At 30.1% G+C, this 23510-nt stretch overlaps 2 protein-coding genes across 4 annotated transcripts in view; one reads left to right on the top strand and one right to left on the bottom strand.

Annotated features, from left to right (window-relative positions):
- Window positions 1–514: 514 nt before the first annotated feature.
- On the top strand, window positions 515–19876 carry LOC148279743 (coiled-coil domain-containing protein 149). Its single transcript, XM_088229485.1, has 7 exons — window positions 515–767; window positions 1816–2067; window positions 3190–3357; window positions 4540–4815; window positions 10129–10210; window positions 10322–10466; window positions 12024–19876. Exons 1-7 carry the CDS (start codon window positions 696–698, stop codon window positions 12457–12459), a joined length of 1431 nt encoding a protein of 476 aa, XP_088085611.1. The 5' UTR covers window positions 515–695; the 3' UTR covers window positions 12460–19876.
- Window positions 19067–23510, bottom strand: part of LOC148279742 (armadillo-like helical domain-containing protein 3) — a 30333-nt gene continuing 25889 nt past the window's right edge. For all 3 annotated transcript variants that reach the window (XM_088229480.1, XM_088229478.1, XM_088229479.1), the window contains one exon: window positions 19067–23414. In XM_088229480.1, coding sequence (XP_088085606.1) covers window positions 23199–23414 — 216 coding nt within the window. In that variant the 3' untranslated portion in view covers window positions 19067–23198. The remainder of the gene's footprint in view (window positions 23415–23510) is intronic.

The following is a 23510-nucleotide window of genomic DNA, read 5'->3' as shown; positions in this document are numbered from 1 at the left end:
AATGCCAAGTACTCAGGTATTACCAAAACCTATTTCAGTAGAAATATATTATGTAAGTCCATCGACTATCAATATAAATGTATGTATACCCGCTATACCTACCCTCAACCTATTATACAATATATTAATGGTCGATGATAACCACGTATAACTTATATTATTTGTAAAAATATTTTACGAAGCTATCGAATGGATTTACATTAGATTCACATTTGTTTGGTTCTTTACAATTTTATAGAATGCATATGGCATGAGTATTTACGAAGATTCCTGCAAGAGTTATAATGCTGCTTTTTCGTCCGTAGTTGATTTATTACTGTCATCACTGACATATATTAAAAATATATGTATACTTGCATACTACTATACAAGTATACATATCTTTATCATTATGTATTGACCCCAGTCGACTCAAATAGTCACCGCTTTCTGTATTTTTTTTTATATTTTAATATGGGTCTATTGTCTATGACGGTTAGTTAGTCTATGCTTTATGCCCGTTATCTGCGCTCTTATATGTAAGTCGTCCTATATGTAATCTGTGGTCGTCCTGACAGTGACAGTTGACAGTTTCCCTATTTGGTTCTCGAGTATTATTTCTCTATTCCTCTCATTATTCGTACTTTCTTTTATGGCTTTGAAATCATTATTATGAAGTCGTTTTGAGACATTTAAATCCATATAAAATTGCTTAAATGTTTAACAAAGCAGGCGGCCCTCCCAAAGTAAACTTTTTGGATGAACATGTTGATAATATCATTACTGAGGTAACCATATTTTTATACATTTTCGAATAAGTAGTATCAATCTATGATTAATCATTTCAAAAATATTACTCTGGAGTACAACATTTCTTAGTAAGTCATTTGATGTTATGACAGTTGAGCAGCAAAGCATTTTATAATTCAACTCTCAATTTCGGTACTCGTTGGTGCCGGAGCTGAGATTTGCGCTTCAAAATCTATCATAAAAAATATCAGTCATCAAACAACGTCGTTGGCATCAAAACAATGCCGATAACCACATTTATTTTATTTTTATTTATTTATTTACAATATATTGATTTAAACATTTATTGAGATACAAGTCCCAACTCCATAGAACCAAAGTCCTGTGTTGAGTTGGCACAAATATATGTACAAAACTTTTACAGTCAATATTATCACATTTACTTCATACTCGTATAACAAAAACATCATCAAACAATATATGGCAAATAAAATATAAAAAGAAACATGCAATAAAAAAACATTAAAAATATATGAAAGAATAAAAAATAAAATTGAAATAAAACCAAACTCAAATATTTGAAAAACCATCAAGGAGTTTCTCACTCAAATCCCTCCCCTAAGGAAAATCCAGTCCTGAAACTCTTTTTTGAAAATATATTTTGTCCTTGAGAGCTTTGCACGCTCTTCCAAAACATTAAACACTCTCGAAGCGATAAAGGAGAGGTGTCTCTGAGCAAAAGTCGTCCGGGTTTTGGGTTTGGCATAATTGATTCCCTGGGAAATTCTCGTACAAATGTTTTACTGAGCGTTTTGCATTCAACGGATCACGATTTTAATGTTTAGTGTTTTTAGATTTTATGAAATAAAAGTGTTTTTTCAGAAAGAAAATGATAAATGTAAATACTTGCTCATTTTTAATTTTGACCAGTCTGTTTTTTGATTGGCTGGAAGCTGGAAGAAATTGCGTTTAGCAATAAGCCCCCCAAAGTACATATATTTTTGTACTTAAAGATTTAATAAATAAATATTATGTTAAAGTTTGTTACAGTTGTAGATGATTTATAAACATATTTTTTATCTCTAGAATGGTGTACTCCGTAGTAAATTACAAAGTAAGGTGGAGGCCCTCTCCATTATGAGCAAACAGCTGGACAAATGTTCCATTGAAAAGGACCGGTACAAACTTTTAGCGGAACAGTTCCAAATGCGCTTTCCCTCGTCACGAGGTCCCAAAACTGACCACAAGCAGTTGTACCATAACGGTACATACAATAACATATCTGGGGCACAGCTTTTAGCCAATACGAGAGAACAAAACAAGCTTCTCTCTGTGGAGGTAAGTTAATCTAATTCATCTATGTAATTTAACAACTTAAATTATTGTAAAAATCATGCTGTTATCAGCTTTAAAAATGTATTATATTTATAAAATAAACAAGATTATAATAATTCATCACGGAGTTTAAAAATTGAATGCCAAATCAATTAATAAAATTTAACAACTCTTTCAGAGCCAAGGGGGATGTGTATTTAACTACATATCGTCTGACTAACTTGCAAAACTCCAAAAATAAAAATTTTATAATTTCAAAAAATTAAACTGTTTTTTCACCCTCCTGTAACATTTGTATTTTTGGAGATTGGAGTTTTGCAAGTTAGTCAGACGATATATGCATATTTTTATAATTTATCTACATATGGATCACGGTACCTTGCTAAAGTATTTGTTTTTATGTTCCCAATTACTAATGTTTGAATTAGTATATACCTACTCGAACATTTTAATTTTAAGGCCATTTTCAGCTACTTAGTCATTCCTATGCAATGGAAATAAATATATGAGTCAGGTTCAAGCTTGTGATCCGGAATCAGACAATAGACGTACCCATTTACGCACATTTGGTTGAGATATCTAGGCCTGTGTATTTTTTTTTTTAAAGTATATTTTAGGGTATTAAAAGCAAACTTAGAAATCTCCATTAAAGTAGTTACTGATATATTTGCGAAAAACTTTGAAAAAAGAATTGTTAGATTTCTAATTATGCTTCACCAACTCGATAGAGAGCACTAATACCCGTATGCAGAGACAAAACTTAAGGTGAGGAAAGTACATTCTAATTTCAAATTCAGAGAATAACCCGAAGGTGAAGACAATAGAATGTACTTTCCTCACCTTAAGGTTTGTCTCTGCATACGGGTATAAGTTTGCTTTTAATACCCTCAATTATATTACTATTACTCATTGTTAAATTAATGTTCAAAAAAATTATTTCATTTTTGTACTGTCTTATTTAGAAACCGTGTAAAAAGAGGTTCCGTTGAACTTGATTATTTCATTTTATTTTTTTAATTTAAAATACTTAGTAAATAATACATCAGCAATTTTTTTATTAATAATGCTGCTTCGTTGTTGCAAAGTAACACATGATTTTTAAAGTTTTTTAATTAAAATTTTTAGGTCGAAACTTTGAGAAACAAATTAGAAGAAGCTCAAGAAGATATAAGAGTACTAAGGAAACATAAAAACAACCCACAGAATTTTTTGGACAAGTGTGGAACTTCCGTTAGTGCTCTGAGTTTTGAAAGGGAAGAATTAGTTCGTCAACTCGAAACTTCAAACAAAAAGGTGAATGATTTTAATTTTATAATTTATTCTTATGAAGAGAAAGTTAATTGCTACTAGAGGTGGTAAAAAAAAAAAAAAAAACAGTAATCCTTCCAAAACAACTGAAACAGTTTCACAATAAAAAAAACGGTTGCTCTAAAGAAAAACTTCGGGATCAGGATATTAATTCACAAATTAAATTGCTTGATGGTAAACTTTTCCTATAAATAACAGCTTTAAGCAGCGCGGTGGCCACTCCGCCAAATTTTTTAGGATATCACACCTTCGGTGCATCAAAGTCACAACAGCTCATTTTTTAATTTTACAGGAGAGGACTTTTAAGTTTTTTTTCGCATTTATTGCCTTATTACTGGATTTCTATTTGCAGTAGGTTTTAAATCTTGATAAAATTATTTTTTTTTTGCTATAGTTTCACGTTTAAAGCCTATTCTGAATTATTAAAAAATGCTAATAAAAGTCATGACAAAAAAAAGTGTTCTGAATTGTGACTTTGTTGCACCGAAGGTTCGATATGTGAAATGGGATCGTACTATTTTTATTTCATCCTATTATAAGCGAACAGCCATCCTTGGAGGGGGGGGGAGGGTTTCTGGGATTTCCTGACTAGTTTTTCATTGCAAGTAACAGTTTGATTTATTTCTGCGAACTGTTTCAGCTGTTGCTTGTACCAGATTTTTTACCCACACTGCTCTAAACTGTTATATATAAACCGTTTTACACAACTCCTTTTAAATAACCGAAATGCCCATCTCTAATTGTTACCTAAAAATGTGCTATAAAATGGTTATGTGAGTATTATAATTTATTTTATTTATACATTCACATACACATGAATACAAGCGTCACACAAATACAATTACGAAACTTCTTTTCTCATATATTATGTGTCATTATATTGACAGTGGATTTTTTTAATTAGCTTTAGCATTGTTAATATTTTTCTACTTATTTTGTTTATGTAATAGCTGTAAAAATCCCAAATAAAATAAATATAAACTTATTATAATAAAAATATGAACTGTCAATTGTACTCCAAAACTTCTCTAAATGTATTAAATACAATAAATATATTTAACACAATGCACAAAGTTCATAAAAAATCATTAAAAAATGCACAGAGAAAAATATTTCAAATATTTGTTCTGTCAAAATATCTATTTAAAAATAATTTCTTATTTCTAGACTGAACAGTTGCAGTCTGATCTTCGATCCATGTTAGATGAAAAAGAAGATTTAGTCAATGAGAGAGACTCCTACAAGTGCAAGCTGCATCGCTTGAATCATCAGTTAATGGTAGCCTTGTCCAAGAATTCTAAATCTAACGGAACTGACAGCGCAAAACCTGGACCAGTCCTGGACATAGACTCTCTCATAATGGAGAATCGGTATCTTCAAGAAAGACTCACGCAGACAATTGCAGATAAAGAACTTGCAACTCATGCGCTCACTAAATACAAGGTTCGTATTTGTTGAGTGAGCTTGCATGAAAAATGTTTTAACCTAACTAGCGTATCCACTCTTAGAGCATAAAAGTAGTTTGATAGATTTCACTAATAATGCATATACAGTAAAACCCCAAAATTACGTCCCCGCAATTTGCATTTTCCTGCAATTTACGTATAATTTTTGAAGTCCCATTGAAATTTGAATTTTTTAGTTCATTTGAAACCCAGTTATACGTTTTTTTTTCCGCAATTAATGTTGGAGAAATTTGCAATCCGCACTGAAAACTGACAGCTCCAGAGTCTAGAGTTAGTCTCTACCATTATATCATTTTTTTTGCCGTACAAATTTGTAATTTTAGTTGTGATTTTAAAGACAGTTTATTGTGTTTTGCGGACATTTATTGCCGCCATCTTTGTGTTTTTACTACTCATGAATCCGAAGTCAGTCTCTCTAGTCATTATATGAACTTGTTGGTCGGAAAAAATTGCAATCCTCACTGAAAACTGACAGCTCAAGATTCTGAAGTTAGTCTCTATCATTATAGAAGTTAAATCATTTTTGCCGCCATTTTTGTGTTTTTTTTGTTGTTGTAATCTAAAGACAATTTGTGTGTTTCTGGTTTACAGATATTTATTCCTGCCATTTTTGTGTTCTTTGGTTGTAATTTTACAAACAGTTTGTTGTATGAAAATTTATTGCCGCCATTTTCGTGTTTTAGTTTTAATTTTAAATATGCTTATTGTATTTTAAAAACATTTACTATTTATGAAAATGATATTAAAAAAAAATTGCAATAAAAAAATGGTTCAAATATTGCTCCATAAATTCATTAATAAAAAATATTTGCTGAATTTTTTTTTTTCTTAATTAATTATCAAGAAACGCCTGCAATTTCAAACATTTATATTGCATTTCTCATTTTATACTATTTAAACTGTTTTTTTTTTTTTTATTTAATTTTTAATTTAATAGCATAATTATACATTTTTACAATTTAAAAAAATTTCACTTGTTATATTTTTACTAAAACTAAAATCCCACCAAGCCACTTTTTGTAGCTTGTTGGTGAAGATTATATTTATACTGACTTAATAATATTATTTACATTTATAAAAACAATGAATTACATATAAAAATTAACAGCCGGAAAGATCAGAATAAACATGTTTATACAAATAATAATATATAAATTGATTTTTTAAATACAAGAAAATACATGAAAAAATAAAATATTTATACCTAAGCTACTATTCATATATAAACTCTTGATCGAGTAGCCACTCTCTTATTTTGCTCTTGTTACAATGTGAGTTAAATTTAAGTTCTTTTGGTAATAAATTAAAAATTCTAGGTACTAAATAATTGAGAGTTCTATTTCCATATTTATTGCATACTTTTGGTACTACCAAGCCATCATTAGACGTGAAGCGTGTATTATGGTTATGTTTGAGAGGAAACTTGAATGTATTACTATGAAATTGTTCCAAAATGATGCAAAGCCACAGTATTCCTCGAACAGGTAGAGTTTTGATTGTTTTGTACAGGAGATCATTATTACTTCTTTGTTCGTAAATCTCTGCAGGTACAATTCGCTTAACTATAGAATACTGTAGACCCTGGATCATTTTAATATTAGTTTTAGTCGAATGTCCCCACGACTTTATACCATATCTTATTATTGATTCTACTAAAGAAAAATAAATAATTTTAAGAGTGATTTTAGGCAAAATAAAAGATAACTTATAGAAAGTACTCACAAGAGTCCGCAATCGATCACAAAGTTTAAATATATGACGATCCCATTTAAAATTATGATCAATAAAAATACCCAAATACTTATACTCCTCCACAAATTCTATGAGTTCACAATTACATGTGTTAGAAATACCATCATGCAAGCAATCTGTGCAATGAGCAATAATATTAGGCAAAACATATTTTTTGGCATGAGGAGATTTTATGTACAAGCATTTAGTCTTTTTTGCATTTATAATGAGACCATAGTCATGAGCCCATTTTAACAATTTATTGAAATCACTTTGCAATATCTCTTGTGATTCTAATGGGTTTTTATTGGAAATAACTAGTGCGGTGTCATCTGCAAAAATAAATCTCCTTACTTCTTTAAAAACGTTGCAAATCACTGACACATAAATTATATACAATTTAGGACCCAAGATAGACCCTTGTGGCACCCCTGATAGACATTCCCTCGCTAGACTTAATGAATTCTTTATTTTTATACTCATTTTCCTCCCCACCAAATAATTTTCAAAAAAAGTTAATAAATTACCCCTTATGCCAATTGACTCCAAAATACATATTAATTTAGAATGACACAAAGTGTCAAAAGCTTTTGAGAAATCGATGAAAAGTACAGTGACATGATGCAAAATATTTAATTTGTTATTGATGAAATCTGCGAAATCCTGCAGCAAGTCATCGCAACTCTTTTTTTTTTGAAAACCATATTGGAAAGGATCAATGATGTTGAACTTTTTTAAATAAATATCTAAATAAATGCAGACATATTTTTCTAAAATTTTTTCAATTGCAGGTAAAAGTGAAATTGGTCTATAATTATTAACAATTGAATGATCTCCCCCTTTGTAAATTGGTCTAACTATGCTATGTTTAAACATCTCCGGAATCACACCAGTCAGCAAAATAATATTTATAAGGTGTGTAATTATAGGACCTAACACCGAGACATGTTTTTTGATATCGCACATTCTTATATTGTCAATACCGGTTGTTTTAGAATTTTTCATCGAGCTTATAATTTTTGTTATTTGAGAAGTTTTAGCTCTAGGCAAATACATTGAATGCTGTTTAGGTGTAAACGTGATTTCACTGGTTTCAATAGTGCATTTGTGCAGCAAGTCTTTCACTCCAACCTCAAAAAAAGATCCAAATTTTTCTGTCGTGTCTTCTATTGAATTTTTCAGTAAGAAATATTTTTCAATAACTGTGTCACAATCAGTTTTATTATTTCTTCCTAATACTTTATTAATTTCATTCCAAGTAGACTTAATGTCATAGCCGCAACCATAGAACCTGTTATTATAATAGTTTTTCTTTGTTTTGAGCACATATTTGTTTAATTTATTTCTATATGCTTTAAATTCCCTTTCAAAAGTTATGTTTTTAGGTGATCTTTTCCATCTGTTCCAAAGTGCATCTTTTATTTTTATTTTTACTAGTAAATTAGAATTTGCCCATATTTTTCTTCCACAGTTTTTGACCGTATTTTCTATATTTCTAACTACTATACTTTTGGAATAAACTCTTTCAAAATTTTCATATATTTTATTATACAAACAAACAGATCCAGTCTCCTCTAGAAGCGGCTCCCAATTTATTAGTTTGATGTTCATGTTAATTAATTTATCAGATAGAAAAGTAAAATGTTGGGACTGCTTACTCTTGTCTTCCATCAATGGAGTTTCAGGAATGATAAGAGCTATCAGGTAGTGGTCAGCTATATTACTCTCATAAACACATGTCCTTAAATCCACGCACTCCCTGTCACGAACATAGATGTGATCCAGGCACGAGCATACTGTCCTCTGTTGAACGATCACCTCTCTTGTTACGTCTTTTATACATCTTGTCATGCCGAAGGAGGCCATCATATTTTCATATTGTAAAGTTGTCCCATCATTGCAATCCAGAAGATTTAAATTGATGTCTCCGAGAAATATAATGCAGTCCTTTTCCGCAATTTTTTTAAAAACGTTTTCAATTTCTTTTATAAAAACCATTTTATTTGTATTTGGTGGACGGTATATTGAATACAGGTGGTATTTTTTGCCATTTTTTAAAGTTAATAATCCACACACAAATTCAAAAACGTTTTCAGTGCATTCAATTTTTGTTTCCGTAAATTTAAGTTTATTTTTAACATAGAGTAATATTCCACCTCCCGTTTTTTTTGGTCGGCAGTAATAATACATATTATAACCCTGTAACGTATATAAGTCGATATGGTGTGGGTCCGTTATTGCAGTTTCACAAATACTTATTACGTCGATATTTTCTAACGAGTTATTCAAATGTATATTTAAAACGTCCCAATATTTAGATATCGATCTTATGTTTAATTGAATACACACGAGATTGCTAGTATTTGTTTCCCTTTTTATCCATTCTTCCAAATTAGTTGTGCGCTCGTATGCTAGATTAGTTTCTTCAATGTAATCCAAATCCCAGTTTTCAATTTTAGCAAGTATATTGAATTCTCGCTCTCGCTTTCTGCTCCATCCTTTTTCTTACTGGGCAATCCGGACTGAACGCCGTATGTACGTTTAATCCGTCACCGTCGGCGCAGTTTACACATTTTGGCGAGGTGTCCTTTTGTACTTTAACATTGCATTCCTTCATTGTATGTTCACTACCGCAGTATGCACACGTCAGTTTTCTATCACAGTAACGCTTTGTATGTCCGTAAAATAAACAATTTCCGCACTGTATTAATGGCGACTCATCTAGTACACTTATGCGTTGATAACCGATATTCACTTTCTCTGCAGATATTAGCTCCCTCCAAATAGCTGCAGTTGTTTCCGCAACAATATGGCAAAGATGCTGATTTCTAACGCGCTTTCGATATTTAATCTTTAAGTCCTTCGGTTCAATGTTTTGAAGCAATTTGTTTTGTTTTTTAAGGCATTTAGAAAATTCATCTTCTGATATTTCGTTCATGACATACTTAAAGATAACTAATGGTTTTTTAGTGACTACCTCCTCAGCTTTTAATCCTCCACTCGTTTGATTGTTAATGGCGTTTTTTAAAGTGTTTTTATCTTCTTTATTTATGCAAGATATAATGACTTTACGTTTCGCGACTTTGCGAAACTCTTGAACGCCTATTCCTAGGTCGCAGACACTGATCTTCGATTTGATTGATTTGGCAACCTCCTCACTGTCGACTTTCGGATCATCTGAAGTCACAATAATTGTATGTCTCGGGGTGTTTACTTTATTTGTGGCATCTACATACGAAAGCGAGTTTTGTCCAGAAATATGATTAGGTAGTAACAAATGAATAATTTTATTTTGTTCCATGATTAAGTCTTTCATTTGTAATATCTCTTCACTTAGGGCTGTAATACGTTCGCTTAAATTGATTATCATTTCTGTATTTGCGCGCGTCATCTTTCTTCGTAGTAAATACGCTACGTACGGCGGCAGTCAGCTGTTCCTTATCAGTTGTAGGTAGCGATTTATTTACACTCGTAAATAGCGCTCCTTTTAGAATTGTGATCACAAATTTATTTTTATAAATGTATTAAATAAGTATGCAAGAAATTTCTGTTCTTTCAGAGCGTTCTAGAAACAAAAAATCGCAAGAGCGTAATCAAACTTGGCATCAATGCAGCGAATGCAGTTGTTACACATAAGCAAGGTATGATCATGTTTATTTCTTCCTTAAAAATCCGTTTATAAAAATGTAATGGTAGACAGATAAAAAATGTAAAGCCCCCAAGTTTTTCATGTGTTGGTTGATTTTTTTTAGTAAAACAACTCCTTGAAAATGGAACCACCCAAGATCTGCCCATCACAGCCGCAACAATATCCGACCTCCGAGCTCTGAGTTTCGGTTTATTGGATGCCCTGAATGACAAAACTCTCGCTCTAGTACATCAGAAAAAGGCTAATAGGTGGGTGTTGAAATTTCTGAACATACTTTAGACATTTATGAAATTTTGTATTAAAAAATAACGCATATGGAGTGCACATAAATATTCGTTCATAGAACTTCAGTCCTGTGTTGAATTGGGATAAATAAATACAGAAAAGAAAATGAGAGAGAATTTTATAATATGTATTTTTTTTTATCTTGAAAAGCAATAACACTAACCAGTTTCGATTTTAAAATCTTTTGCTTTCATGTCGACTCTTCTTAAGTTTAATACCGTAACCCACAAAACGCTATTTTACATGAGAAGGATTTAAAGATATTTTTATCTTGTATAAATGTAAATAATGACCGATTTAAAAAAAATATATCTTGAATGTTCATTGTTATATATTTTTTCATGTAAGCTTACAAAAAACATTAAATGTTTTGCAGTTTTTGTTATAATGCACGTACGATATTATACTTTGGAAAAGATGTAAAGTAAAATATGGTATGAATGACATACAATATTACACTTTATAAAAGTCATAAATAAAATATTGTATGTGTAACATATAATAATTATTTGATACTCACGAATGTATATAATCGTTAGCACTAATGATAATATACATTGTTATTCTGTATATAATAACAAATATGAAATATTAGTACTGAAATCAAACAAATATAATTATTAACTGGTTTATTTCGTCAAGCGTTTTGTTTTCTTTTATACAAATCTTAAGTTTTGGTTATTATACGACGAATCTGTTGTTGGAGTTTCTTCTGTGCATAGTGAACTTTTAGTTTCTAAGAATAAATCACGTTGTTTGTGATCTAATTAGCTTAATTATTTTATTTTTCGCATTCATTTTTTTTATGTAAAAAATGCTTTTTAAAAATAAAGAACAATGCACGCGGCGGATGTCTCTCTAGTTCAAAGAACACAATCGTAACTGATACTAACGCCACTTCCGGTCATCTCTTTCATCCTGTGAAAATGATTGCAAAGGTTCATACAATAGTATACTTTCTAAAAAATATGAGATATGACAATATGCGTCCCAAAAAAAACTAATTTCAAAATATTTTTTTTTCTTTGTTGGAACTAAACACATTTATTTATTTAAGATAAAATATAATAATATATAGACGAAAAACATTATAAACTCAAAACTAGAAGTTACCTATAAGGGGTCGATGTATTGAGCTATTCTCGATGTATGTTATGCCTATGATTCGTTTTTATGATACATCACCCAAAGGGCACTTTACAAAAAAATATTTTCATAATATAATTAAAACCATTTTAATTTAAATACAGAAGACATTACAATATTGTTAGTCAATATTTTTATAATAGCTCCACACACATAACTATTCACCGCTAGGAATGGGCCTCTATTACAACGAATAATAATTTGTCTGCTGGCACATGCGAAGACAACTTAGCGGTGGGAAATGAAATCACGGGCAGTACAAAACGAACTTCGCATCAAATGATGGCTTCCCGTTATTCCTCGTACATTTTCCCAAATAAACATTATTAACAAAATAATCCAATAATTTTAAATTGCATCTAATACTTTTTTAGGATATTAGCCACCAGGATAACAGACTTGGAAAAGAGATTAGAAAGTACATCAGATGAAGAAAGAGTCTCATTATTCCCTTCCAAAGTGTTTCTTGAAACATACTGCTCGTCGGAAGTTGATACCTACGATATCAAGAATCACGAATCCGAAAATCACCATGAAGAAACTGTCCCTGTTATATCTGAAAATATTCCCACAGTAACAGTTGAAGATAGTAGCAACGATGTTGAGGTAGATCTCCGTGTTATACAGAGCAAAAAAAGCAGAAGAAGAAACGAAAAATCGGAAATTAAAAAGAAATTCAATGGAGATGTGGAGAATGACATTTCACTTGAATGTAGCGATCTCGTTGATGAAAATCTTCCTCCAGAACTTCAAAAAGTAATCCAAGAAGCGCTGGAAAATATTTACATTGAAGAAAATCAAAGTCAGTGATAAAATGCACCAAAAATTAATACATACACATTATCTGTAAGATCTGAATCCTTCCTGCATATAGGGTTATTTCCAATTTGTATTTCTTTAAATATTGAGTAAAAGTTTTTGATTTCAATGGAAACAATTTTCTAAAACAACTTAGAAAATACATTTAAAATTTGCTTTTGAAAATTCCTTGTACTTCGATACGCCGTCAAATTAAGTCGATCTATCTCAATGTAAACATAAACGATGGTGATCTAAATAACTATTATCAAGAAGGTTAAATTATATTCATATTTATCAACTGTTTTTAAAATATAACAGTGATGTTTTGAATTATTTCATTTTCGTAATTCAAATATATCGAGCCATTAACACCAAAACATTGTTTTGACACAAAAACAATATTTTACACTAGAACACTTCTTTCTCTCAATTAACAAGGAATACGCTTTGAGAATCAAACTCTGTTTTGACTTTTTATTTTATTGATAATATTTTAAACACAACTTGCAAAGTATATTAAAAAAATATTCTCCCGTAAAATATTGATCCTGTCAGTTACGATATTTTGGCAATCATGGCTCAATATTATAACTATATGTACCAAATACATAGTTACTTAATATGTTTTAACCATTGTTTTCAATGTGTGTTCATAGTATTATTACAGTATTTTGAGCAGATAAATAATTAGAAATTAAAAACTTTACATTTGCAAAATTTGATTTAAAAATTGTTCAAATGTCTCAAGATTAAATATTTGTTTACTTGCATAGGAAGAGTTAACCTGTAGTTTTATGTGAAATAAGTCATTATTTTAAGTACAAAATATTTTCCAACATACTTAGTATGTACTAGTTATAAAAATAGTACCTAGTCAGTTATGTACAATTGCTTAGTTTTGAAGTATGTAGTTATATGTAATTAATTTTTAAAACATCTCACTATTAAATGGATCTTTTATATATATATACATATATAAATAATATGTAAGAGTTACAAAAACCATAGATGCATAGATATTTGCATTAAAAATATTCCAAATGTTTTTATACCACGATCTATTTGCTTCGTTGCTGCTCATTTTTGAGACTGCCTTTGCTTACAAATTTATCTTTCCATCTCGTTGCTTTGAGAAATCAGACTATGTGCAATAGTTCATTATTACAAAATATCAATCAAAGATACAAAGTATCAATTGAACTTCTCGGTTTAGTGGTATTCTAATTTTTGTAAATTTAATGAGATAAGAGCATCGGGTAATTTAATTTGCAAAACAGATCATTTCTATACTAGGAATATTTGAATTTACACAAAAATTGGGATAAATTGGGATGAAAGGTTAAGGTACATGTTAAAAAGTGGAAAAATAATTTTAATACTAGTTAAACTCTCCTAACATAAAAATGAACAGTTTTGCAATTTAAATTCTACCTAATGTTATTTTATTGATCTCACTTGATTGTTTATATTTAACAAGTGGATTTAGTTTCATGGCTATCTGTATCCGAGTAGTGTTGGGAAAAAGAAGGAATTTCGGCTGTGGACTTTTATAGAAACTTCTCCCCATTTGCTTAATGAAGAGAAAATCATAGATAACTCGTCCATGAGAAGCCGTACTATCGATAGACATCAGTAGGCCTTCTGTTTCACGTAAAGAGATAGTGGCATTTGTGCCCCGTTATCATTTATTGTCCCTATTTATTTATTTATATACACTCTTTATCAAAATACAATTCCATGTTCACTTTGCCTAGCTAACAAGGGTACATACCCCGTTCCAAGCTAGGCAATTACATTTTAATATATTATAATAGTTAACAAATTAATATAGAGCACAGACAAACAAAATATAAACTTATTCGGATACACGTTTTGATTCATATACATACAGACATACACATATATACACACACATATATACACATACACACACGTACATACACCCATGCGCATACACATACATACATTCATAAAAACATAGACAATTTATTTATGCGAAACTTCATGGTTGTCATCTATAAATATATTTTTTTTTAATTATTCCTTATTTTTTATATTTTATTTTTGACATCCAGTAAGGTTCTCCAATCCGTGGCATGCATCAACTTTTCTGACTCCCTACGACCAATGTCATGAAAGAGCGAGGTCAACACCTTCCGTAACTTGACAACACTCCCGTCTTTCCACGATTCTGGCAAAAGGTTATGGACCTTTTTGCCTACGTAATAGTGTTGTCTCGATGCCGGAACAGTGTTGACCCCTTCACTTAGTATCAGATCCCTATTAGAGTATCTTGTATTATGGTTGTGGTTGACGCTTGGGTAAATGTCTCTATTACCCGTACTATTCTTATCATGTAAGATACTACCTCTTGTACCAGTCATTGTGACTTATTACGGAATGGATGTACCTTGGATCCTCACCAACGCTTCTGCATCGCCACGCCGGGTTATGTCTGTATACGCTGAAAAGGGGGCAGTGCATCGGGAAACAGCTTAAGGGGTTTCGTCATCACACGGATAGCTGTTGACCATGGAAAAATTTAAACAGTGCAGGTAGCTCATAAGTCCGCCATGACCCATGAAGATTTCGAGTTCGAGGCTCATAGCTGCTTTTTCCTGAAATCAAAGGCATCAAAAATAGAAAGAAATAGACGTAATATTCTTATTTATTTATTTATTCATATTTTACTCTTACAAACTATAAACAATAATAAAAATAATGTGACCTCACTGGGGTTACCCGTGCCGAGGACACTTTACAATATACTTTTTTGAAATGTTTTTACATTTGAGAATAAACAAAGAAGACTAACTTAATAAACAGAGATAAATAACAAAATATTCCAGACTATTTTAAAAACTAGGTATATATGTACATCCATATTATTTATATTACAAAACGCACAATGAAAATAACAAAAACCTAACATAAGCTATACACTTGTGGAGCAGTTGATTCAATATTGGTTTGGGCGAATGAGACAATCCATTTTACTTCTACCTAGCTCCACTATCCATTTTTTTATAGCCTTTTTAAACATTTTCTCATTACTAATTGTTTTAATAGATAGTGGAAGTAGGTTATAGATCTCATTATACTTGTAAAAAATAATATTCAGGTTAAAAGTTTCATAAACGATTTACCAGTTTTGAAGATGACTACTTAGGTGAAAATGTTCATTGGTCAATAAAAAAATTAGTTGAACTAAACCAAGAAGATTTGATTGAAACTTTGTATCAAAATTATTAACTATGGAGTTTTATCAAGAATTATCTACAAAAAACAGTTTGTAGTTTCAAATTTAAGCACTGTGAAATAAATTGTGGATACATTAAGTACTTAAGTCACAAAAATTATATTTCTCTATTATTTAAGGTTTCTTTTTGTATTTTGATGATTCCAAAAATCAATTGTTTTCTAGTCTCGACTTTGTATGTACATAAGATTTTTATAACTTAATTGCCACCTTTTCTACCAAAGAAATAGAATAGAGTTCTCTCTAGTTTCATTATTACTTTAAAAAATTAATAGCATCAGTAAATATGTAACAGGATCTAGATACATAATGTAATATTTTTTGTATTAATAAATTTGGGAGAAAAAATTGCTGAATTAATATATAAATACATAAATTATGAAGAACCATCAGACCTTCCTTTTCGTCCGTTAGTTGTTCATGTATTATGTTGATGCCATTATATAGGAGTTTCGCTTCTATTGACAAATGTCCAGCCCACCTTAAACCATAACCAGTTAAAATCTGCCTCTCACCCCGCGCGATTATGCATTTTTACGTCTTCTATATCTAAGCTCTCTAGACCAATTTGTCATAAAAAATGTGTACAGTTAATTTTACAAGCTGTAAAAAACAAATACTATATTCTAGTATTTAGTGCAATTTTCATTTTTCCATATACATTTTCTGCACCTGCTTTTGTATGGATTTTTATGTATAACCTACACATATTTCTAAAATTAATCCAATTTAAATCCTGAGATATTTTATTATAAATTTAATATTTGAACGCCAATTTTATTTGCCGGCTGTTTATTTAATTGTTTATAGTTTATTAATTGTTTTTTAATTAGAATAAAAACACAGTATTTTAACAGATATAAACTTATGTATTTGACTTAATAAATACATTTTTCTTTCCTAAATTTAACTATGTTTCTATTTTTTATTCCATTGGCTTATAATGTATTGAAATTCACAGTATTACTTTGGTACAAATCAGTGTTTAGTTTGATGTATGTCGACATGTTAAAAATGACAATTATATTTTTTATTATTAGAGTTTTTTTATTTCCTGGGTTCATACTCTATTGGGTTATTTTTCTCTTCTGAAATTCAATTTTGTTTCATATGCTCAACTTATTCAACCAGTGGCGTCTTTGATACCAAATTTCTAGTGAAGCTCAGATTAAGAGATAATATATAGTGTGAGTTTACAATGCTCCAATCCTACTATATACTTCTTCTATCCATACCAACCAAAAAATAATATTTCGGCAATTTGTTCAGCGCCTCTAACGTGAAAAATCCCTTTAAGGGCACTGGTAATCAATAATAGTTATTGTCAATAGCAATTACTGGCTTTTTATAGATAGGTATATTTATGTATGTAATGTATATTTAAAAGTTTTATTTAATACTTGAAAATCAAATTGTACTTTCAATAAAACTACATCAATACACAATACAATACAATAATGTTATGTATGTATGCATTTTAACAGGTAGAAAAAAAGTTTTTAAGCATTTAGTAAAAGAAAAAATGCAATAAAAAATACTAAACAAAAAATGTAGTAATTCAAACATGTTATAAAATTAGTTCCTCAGATTACAACCATCACCAAATAATTCATTAAAGTAATATAATTTGGCATGCATAAGTTATTAATGCTTAGTTATTATCATCACCGGAACCCATATATACATAAACATATTTTATGAAATTAAAAGTTAAACAAATAAATATTATTTTGTAAAAAACAAAATTAGCCGTCAAATCCCCTCTCCAATTCATCATATTATTATTTAATATCACCAGCGTTGCCAGACCCGATCAAGCGAAAAAAGGTAGATTCAGAAAAATAAATCGGTAGATTCTGGAGAGGGGGTAGGAGGGGAAGAGGAGGGCAAAAATAAATTTGACAGTTGTTCGAAATTAAAGCGCCGTTTTGCCTAAGGCCATTGCTTTAAATAGTTGAAAACGCTTGGTAAATGAACAATTGAAAACCAAAAGTACTGCAATAAGTGAATCACCAAACTATAGTGATTTATAATGTCTTCTTTTTCTTACAAAAAAATGTAAATTACAATATTTCATTTCAATACTCAAATATTCATTTAAGAAAAGGAATATTAGAGTTGGTTCTTATAAAAAATAATCATATAATACATAGATTAAAATTCAAAATATTATTTTATTGAATGAATTTTATCAAAATATATAGTATTTTTATTGTCAAACAAAGAAACAATTAACGTTTTAAAGTTCTTTCAGTGCAACTTAAAACTTAATAAAAACTGCTAACTGCTGAAGTACTGTACAAATTATTAAAACAATGATCAATTAAATTGAAATAGATATTTAACTGAAGATTAAACCATTTATATTATTTTTAATATAAAAAGTCATCTCTACATTTCACTTCATAAAATAGACATATATACATTTTTCAATAATGTCATGAAATTCTATGCCATGATTTATTTTACCGTATTATATTCAATACTAGCCAATTCCATAATTAATATATCATTCATTATTGTATACTTATGTACGATAGATAAGCAGTTTTTAAAATAAGCAACTGATGGCAATCAAAGTGAGCAAACAAGCAATAAATTATTATAATATGAATTCGTTTTATTTGCATTGAAATTTTGTTCTGTGGAAAAAACAAGGAAATGTATAAAAATCGGTAGAATTTCAATCGAATTCGGTAGATTGCTCCCAAAATCGGTAGATCTACCGAAAAATCGGTAGATCTGGAAACGCTGATTATCACACAAAACAAAATGATTGGTTGGTACTGTGAATCTACGTATCGAGGCTATCTTCATGTGCCACACTATGGTAAAGGCTACAAGTGTGGCCGATTAGCTGTCAGTGTGTTAAAACACATTTGTAGTGTCCACACACTAAAAAGTGTGTGCAGTGCTCTATGGTAGTACTACAATTGTGGGGTGTGCACGGTGTGGTCTCATCACTACTCGGCTAGCTCCGGAAACAACAGTGGTGTTTAGCCGTCCCTGCCGTACCAGAGCCCTCCTGATTTAAATTCTAATCTTCCAAGAATAAATATGTATAAAGAAGCAACGCCTTTTATTAACAGTCCACAGCTACAGTAATAAAAGAAGGAACCTTTACAAAAGTGGTCCTTCGAACCGGATCCCTATAATAAGCCACCGCACTGCCTGTTAAAGCGATATGCTATAATTTGTTATGTCTATAAAGTTACAATGCAATAAATAAGAAATTCGTGTCAATTTTGCAATAAAATTTTTCAAAGGGTTATGAAATTGAGCAGGTAGATAACAGAGATTTAGAGTTCTAATAACTGTTTTCAATTTATGAATACATAAGCCTAACAAATAATACACTTTTTATTTATTGATTTAATCATTTTATTTCCAATGCATCAGTCAATAGAAATGAAATATTACATCGGTGATATCAATAACAATATATATTTTAGCAAAATAACATATTTTTGGCAATAATGCTGTCATGCTTTCGTCCGAAACAGCACGACAAACTAACCATTTTCTTGATAATTCATCAAATTACCTTTTATCACAGTTTAGTACAATATTATGGGGCCTTTAAACACAATTTCAAACTAATTAATAGATTATTTTGACATATTACTTAAACAATTACAAATAAGAGACTATTTGAGTTTTATTACTATATAATAATAAAATGAAATGCATCGAGTGCTGACTTATAATTATTATTTTTTATTACGAAAATGATTGTTTTTAACTTTAATTATAAACTATATATGGGTTCAGTGGTACTCAATACTGGATATAAAAAAATGTTTTCATGAACATGGTAAAAATGCAATCATTTAATTGTACTGTGAAATTTCTTTAAAATATAAGAAAAATTTAAGTCATGAGTGAATGAAGGCGGCAGATTATTAAAAATATACTTTTTCACGTAGATTTACGTAGACCATTCACATAAAGCCAACTACACCACCAAAAAGTAGCAGAAAAACGATTTTGATAGCAAATTAAGGTGTTATTTTATCAAAAAATTTACTGGTATTCAAAACCTTAACTCTAAATATCTCTGCTTTTTGTTTTTGTCACATAACACCTTTATCCACTCATGTCTTTAATTATGTCGTGTTGCCACTCCACTACATAAGCATATCCAATCACAAATTTTTGTCCATGGTCTAATAATGTATGGTTTTTAAAGTTTATGATATACTTTTTTTAATGGCCACCACTGAACTGTTTCCGTTTGAACCTGTACAGCTGATTTGGTTGACACGACACACGGTGTAATGACACTCGTAACAAATAGAAAGGAAAATGTCACCCACGATTAAATGTCACAATATTGGTGAGAATGCGTCATACGTCACACACGTCATAAGTAAAAAAAATTACAAATATTCAGCAGGCATTCAAAAGAGTAAAAGAAATTCAACTCGGTTAAATAATTTATATTTTCAAAAACACATAATTTTTTCATTCTGCATTGAAGGCATGTATGTGATTTTTAGAGCAGTCAATTTTAATTGCATGATGGTGTCACTCACTTTTATGTTTTATTAAAATAATACAGAAAAAATAATTTATCTTATTCAAATAATAAACCTAAAAATAATAAATTATTACGATAAAGTGATGCAATGTATTATATTAATATCATAAATCTAAGCAATTTGTGCAAATGTCCAATTAAAAACAAGAAAAAAAACCTCAAATTTTAATTAACTCTAGGATTTGAAGTAAATGTGTCTAGCGTTCTACTATTTAACGCCTGGCATGTTAAATTAATAATTATTATTAAAAAATTAAAATCAAAATCTCCTAACCAATAAATCACTTGAATGCCAAATAAATTAATTTTCACACATTTTTTCATCCCTTATAATTAAGAAGATATTGCTTTGAATATATGAAACATGTCAGTAAAAAATAGCTACATATTTCAATTGTACAGCAAGATTAAAAAATATTTGTATCTATATTTAATAATTTTCAGCACATTATTGCTTAGGACTAATAAATCCATTTTTTACGTGACATTATTTATTCTGTGCCTGTCATTTTTTGTTGAGAATTTAATAGTTCCATATAATAAACCAAATTTTACACAAAAAATCTTTTGCAAATTCAAAGAAAGTCAAAGGAAATAAGTGAAATTTTTAAGATACAAAACTATTAATATTTTTAAGAATAGTTAAGAAAACACATAATATATAGGTACTCCATAAGTTTGAATGTAAATAGCAAATTACCAAAGGAGGTTTGACCCTATCAGATTAATACCCGTATGCAGAGACAAAACTTAAGGTGAGGAAAGTACATTCTAATTTCAAATGCAGAGAATAACCCGAAGGTGAAGACAATAGAATGTACTTTCCTCACCTTAAGGTTTGTCTCTGCATACGGGTATAAGGCTAGGTGTACAGAAATAATATATATTGAGTTTTTTTCCTTAAAAGTTAGATGAAGCAACCCATTTTGACAAAAACATAATTATTTATCTTAAGGATCAGATTCGCCACAAAAAGCCATGTTTAATAATTGTTGCATTTTTGTAAAAATGGGTTGTTCTATTCTACTTCTTTCATACAACATATTTTTTAAATTTTTATGAAAACCCTTAAATACATTTTCTTTTGCTCAACATGCCAGTAGGCCCAATTACAGTGGTGAATTACAGCACAGAACACCCAGGCTTGAGAAAAATCACTTAAAATTGTTGTGTTCTCACCGGAAATCAAACCTGGAAACCTTCCATGTATGAGTTAAGCGTCTCAACCAGTACACTACGGAGGCCGTTTTTAACCTAACTTTTTTTGGTGCAAGTTACTTTTTTAGATGCAACTGATCCTAAGTCATAATCAAATTTTAAAAACTATTCGGTAACTAATCAGTAGCCAAATAATTTTGAAAAATACTCGGGAAAAGTCAATCTAAAGAGAAATTAATTATCTACATACTGTGAATTTGACACTATGAAAAATGACAACTTTACTTAACTGTTCTAGTTGCTAAGATAATAACCATAGATTCAGTCAAGAAATCAGATGAACATAAAAATTACAAGTAACTTATTTAACACCATTTTCATAGTATAATACCAAAGGCGCTATATTAAAGTGTGTATGCAGTATTCAATTTGATTTATTATCATGTAATTAAAATTTAAGCTCAAGTATTATTACCAAAACCATATCGTCCCCGTTCAGGCAAAAGTCACTAATTCAAAAAACACAATTTTTAGAAATCGCAATTTGTGAGTTTGGAGACCAAGGAAAAAACGGATTTTTGTGTGTTGGGAGTTCTGTGTATACAACACATTTCCTTTGTGTCTTTTCAATAAATTCCATTTGTAACTTTCTTTCAGATACATTTTCATATATCTGGAAGGTTTTTAATATGGCGAGGTGGCTGAAATTTAGTTTAGTATCTGGACAATGCGAGCCAAAAGAGTTAGTGAAAGGAAATAAATATTACAAATAATTATTAAATTTTGTGGTTAAAAATATGTTTTATACGAAGAAATATTTTCCAATGTGTTTATTTTTTTAATGTTTTACTATACAAATGCCTAAACACAAACAAAATTTTGTTTTTAAGAAGAAAACTGTCATACTTAGAAAATTATGAAACTCTGTCTAGACTGTCAAATCTATCTGACTTAAGGGATTTAAATAAAGTCTTGCCACTGTTTTTCACTAACAAATAATTTTGACTTACGCAACTTTTTCTAACTAAGTAACCTTGAATTGCCTCTTAAATGATATAATTTTACGCTTTAACTCAAAATTGAATTTTTTAGTGTTGGCGACTTTTGCCTGAATGGCGATGATTAAGCATTAACTGTGAATCAAGGTATATGATTTTTTCATTTATGTTTTTTCTCGTTATAATTGAATTTGAAACTAATTACTAATTACATATTTTATAGGAATAAATATAAACTAATGATAAAAATACACGACAATTCAATCTTAACAGTCTTCAAATAACATATCATAATTTTAAGTTTGAGAAAAAAAAGCCTTATATATGATTCCCAAAGTTTTAAAAAAGTAAATAGTAATTCTTCGCTATTTGCTTTTATGTTTGGTGAGAATACAATAATTTTTTCAATGCTGTTCATGTATGATACATATTTTTATGTTTCAATAGTGTTAAAGTTTACATTTTAGTAGCATAAATCTCAAAATATCCTTACGTATACAGCAATCAAAATAAAAAAAATATGACCATTATAAATGATTAGTTGATGACATTTTGTCAGCCACGTGGTCGAGTATTCAGCGACTTTGTCTACCATGCGTGATGCCTCAGGTTCGATTCCCGACAGGAGACATTTATTTAAATGTATGTTTTTACGCTGGAATATTACACAGTCTCTGGACTGGCCCTGAAGCCTAAGACTGATCATCTTAGATACGTGTAACAAAGAAACTGATCGATATACGTTGCGTTCGGTGTACCAGTATAGCTGCCTAGGGCTAGGGAACGACGATGACTACGAAACGACGGTCCCTTCGATGAGTAATGAGAGGCCTTTGATATCTGCTCCAGCATAGTCGACGTGTGTCCTCGTATCACCGATCGTTTGTGTCAATGCGGCCTGAAGGAATGCACTGTGCATTGGACGTTCTCCGTACCTCTCGAACTTGTCTAGAGAATCTTGCAATTTCAACAGCAGACTGTCGTAGTTTTTACGAACCACTTCCAATATCTATAAAAGTAATTAAAATATTTCAGGATTCACATACTTACAAACATATGTTTTTTTAATTAACGGATTGTGTTTTTCATTTATTAAAGAAAACAT

This window comes from Micrasema longulum, unplaced genomic scaffold (assembly GCF_059751315.1).
Source record: "Micrasema longulum isolate JH-2025_06_02 unplaced genomic scaffold, ASM5975131v1 h1tg000678l, whole genome shotgun sequence".
Taxonomy (NCBI): Eukaryota; Metazoa; Arthropoda; class Insecta; order Trichoptera; family Brachycentridae; genus Micrasema; species Micrasema longulum.
Note: the sequence above shows the minus strand (reverse complement) of the source record. Positions and strands in the feature narration are given on the sequence as shown.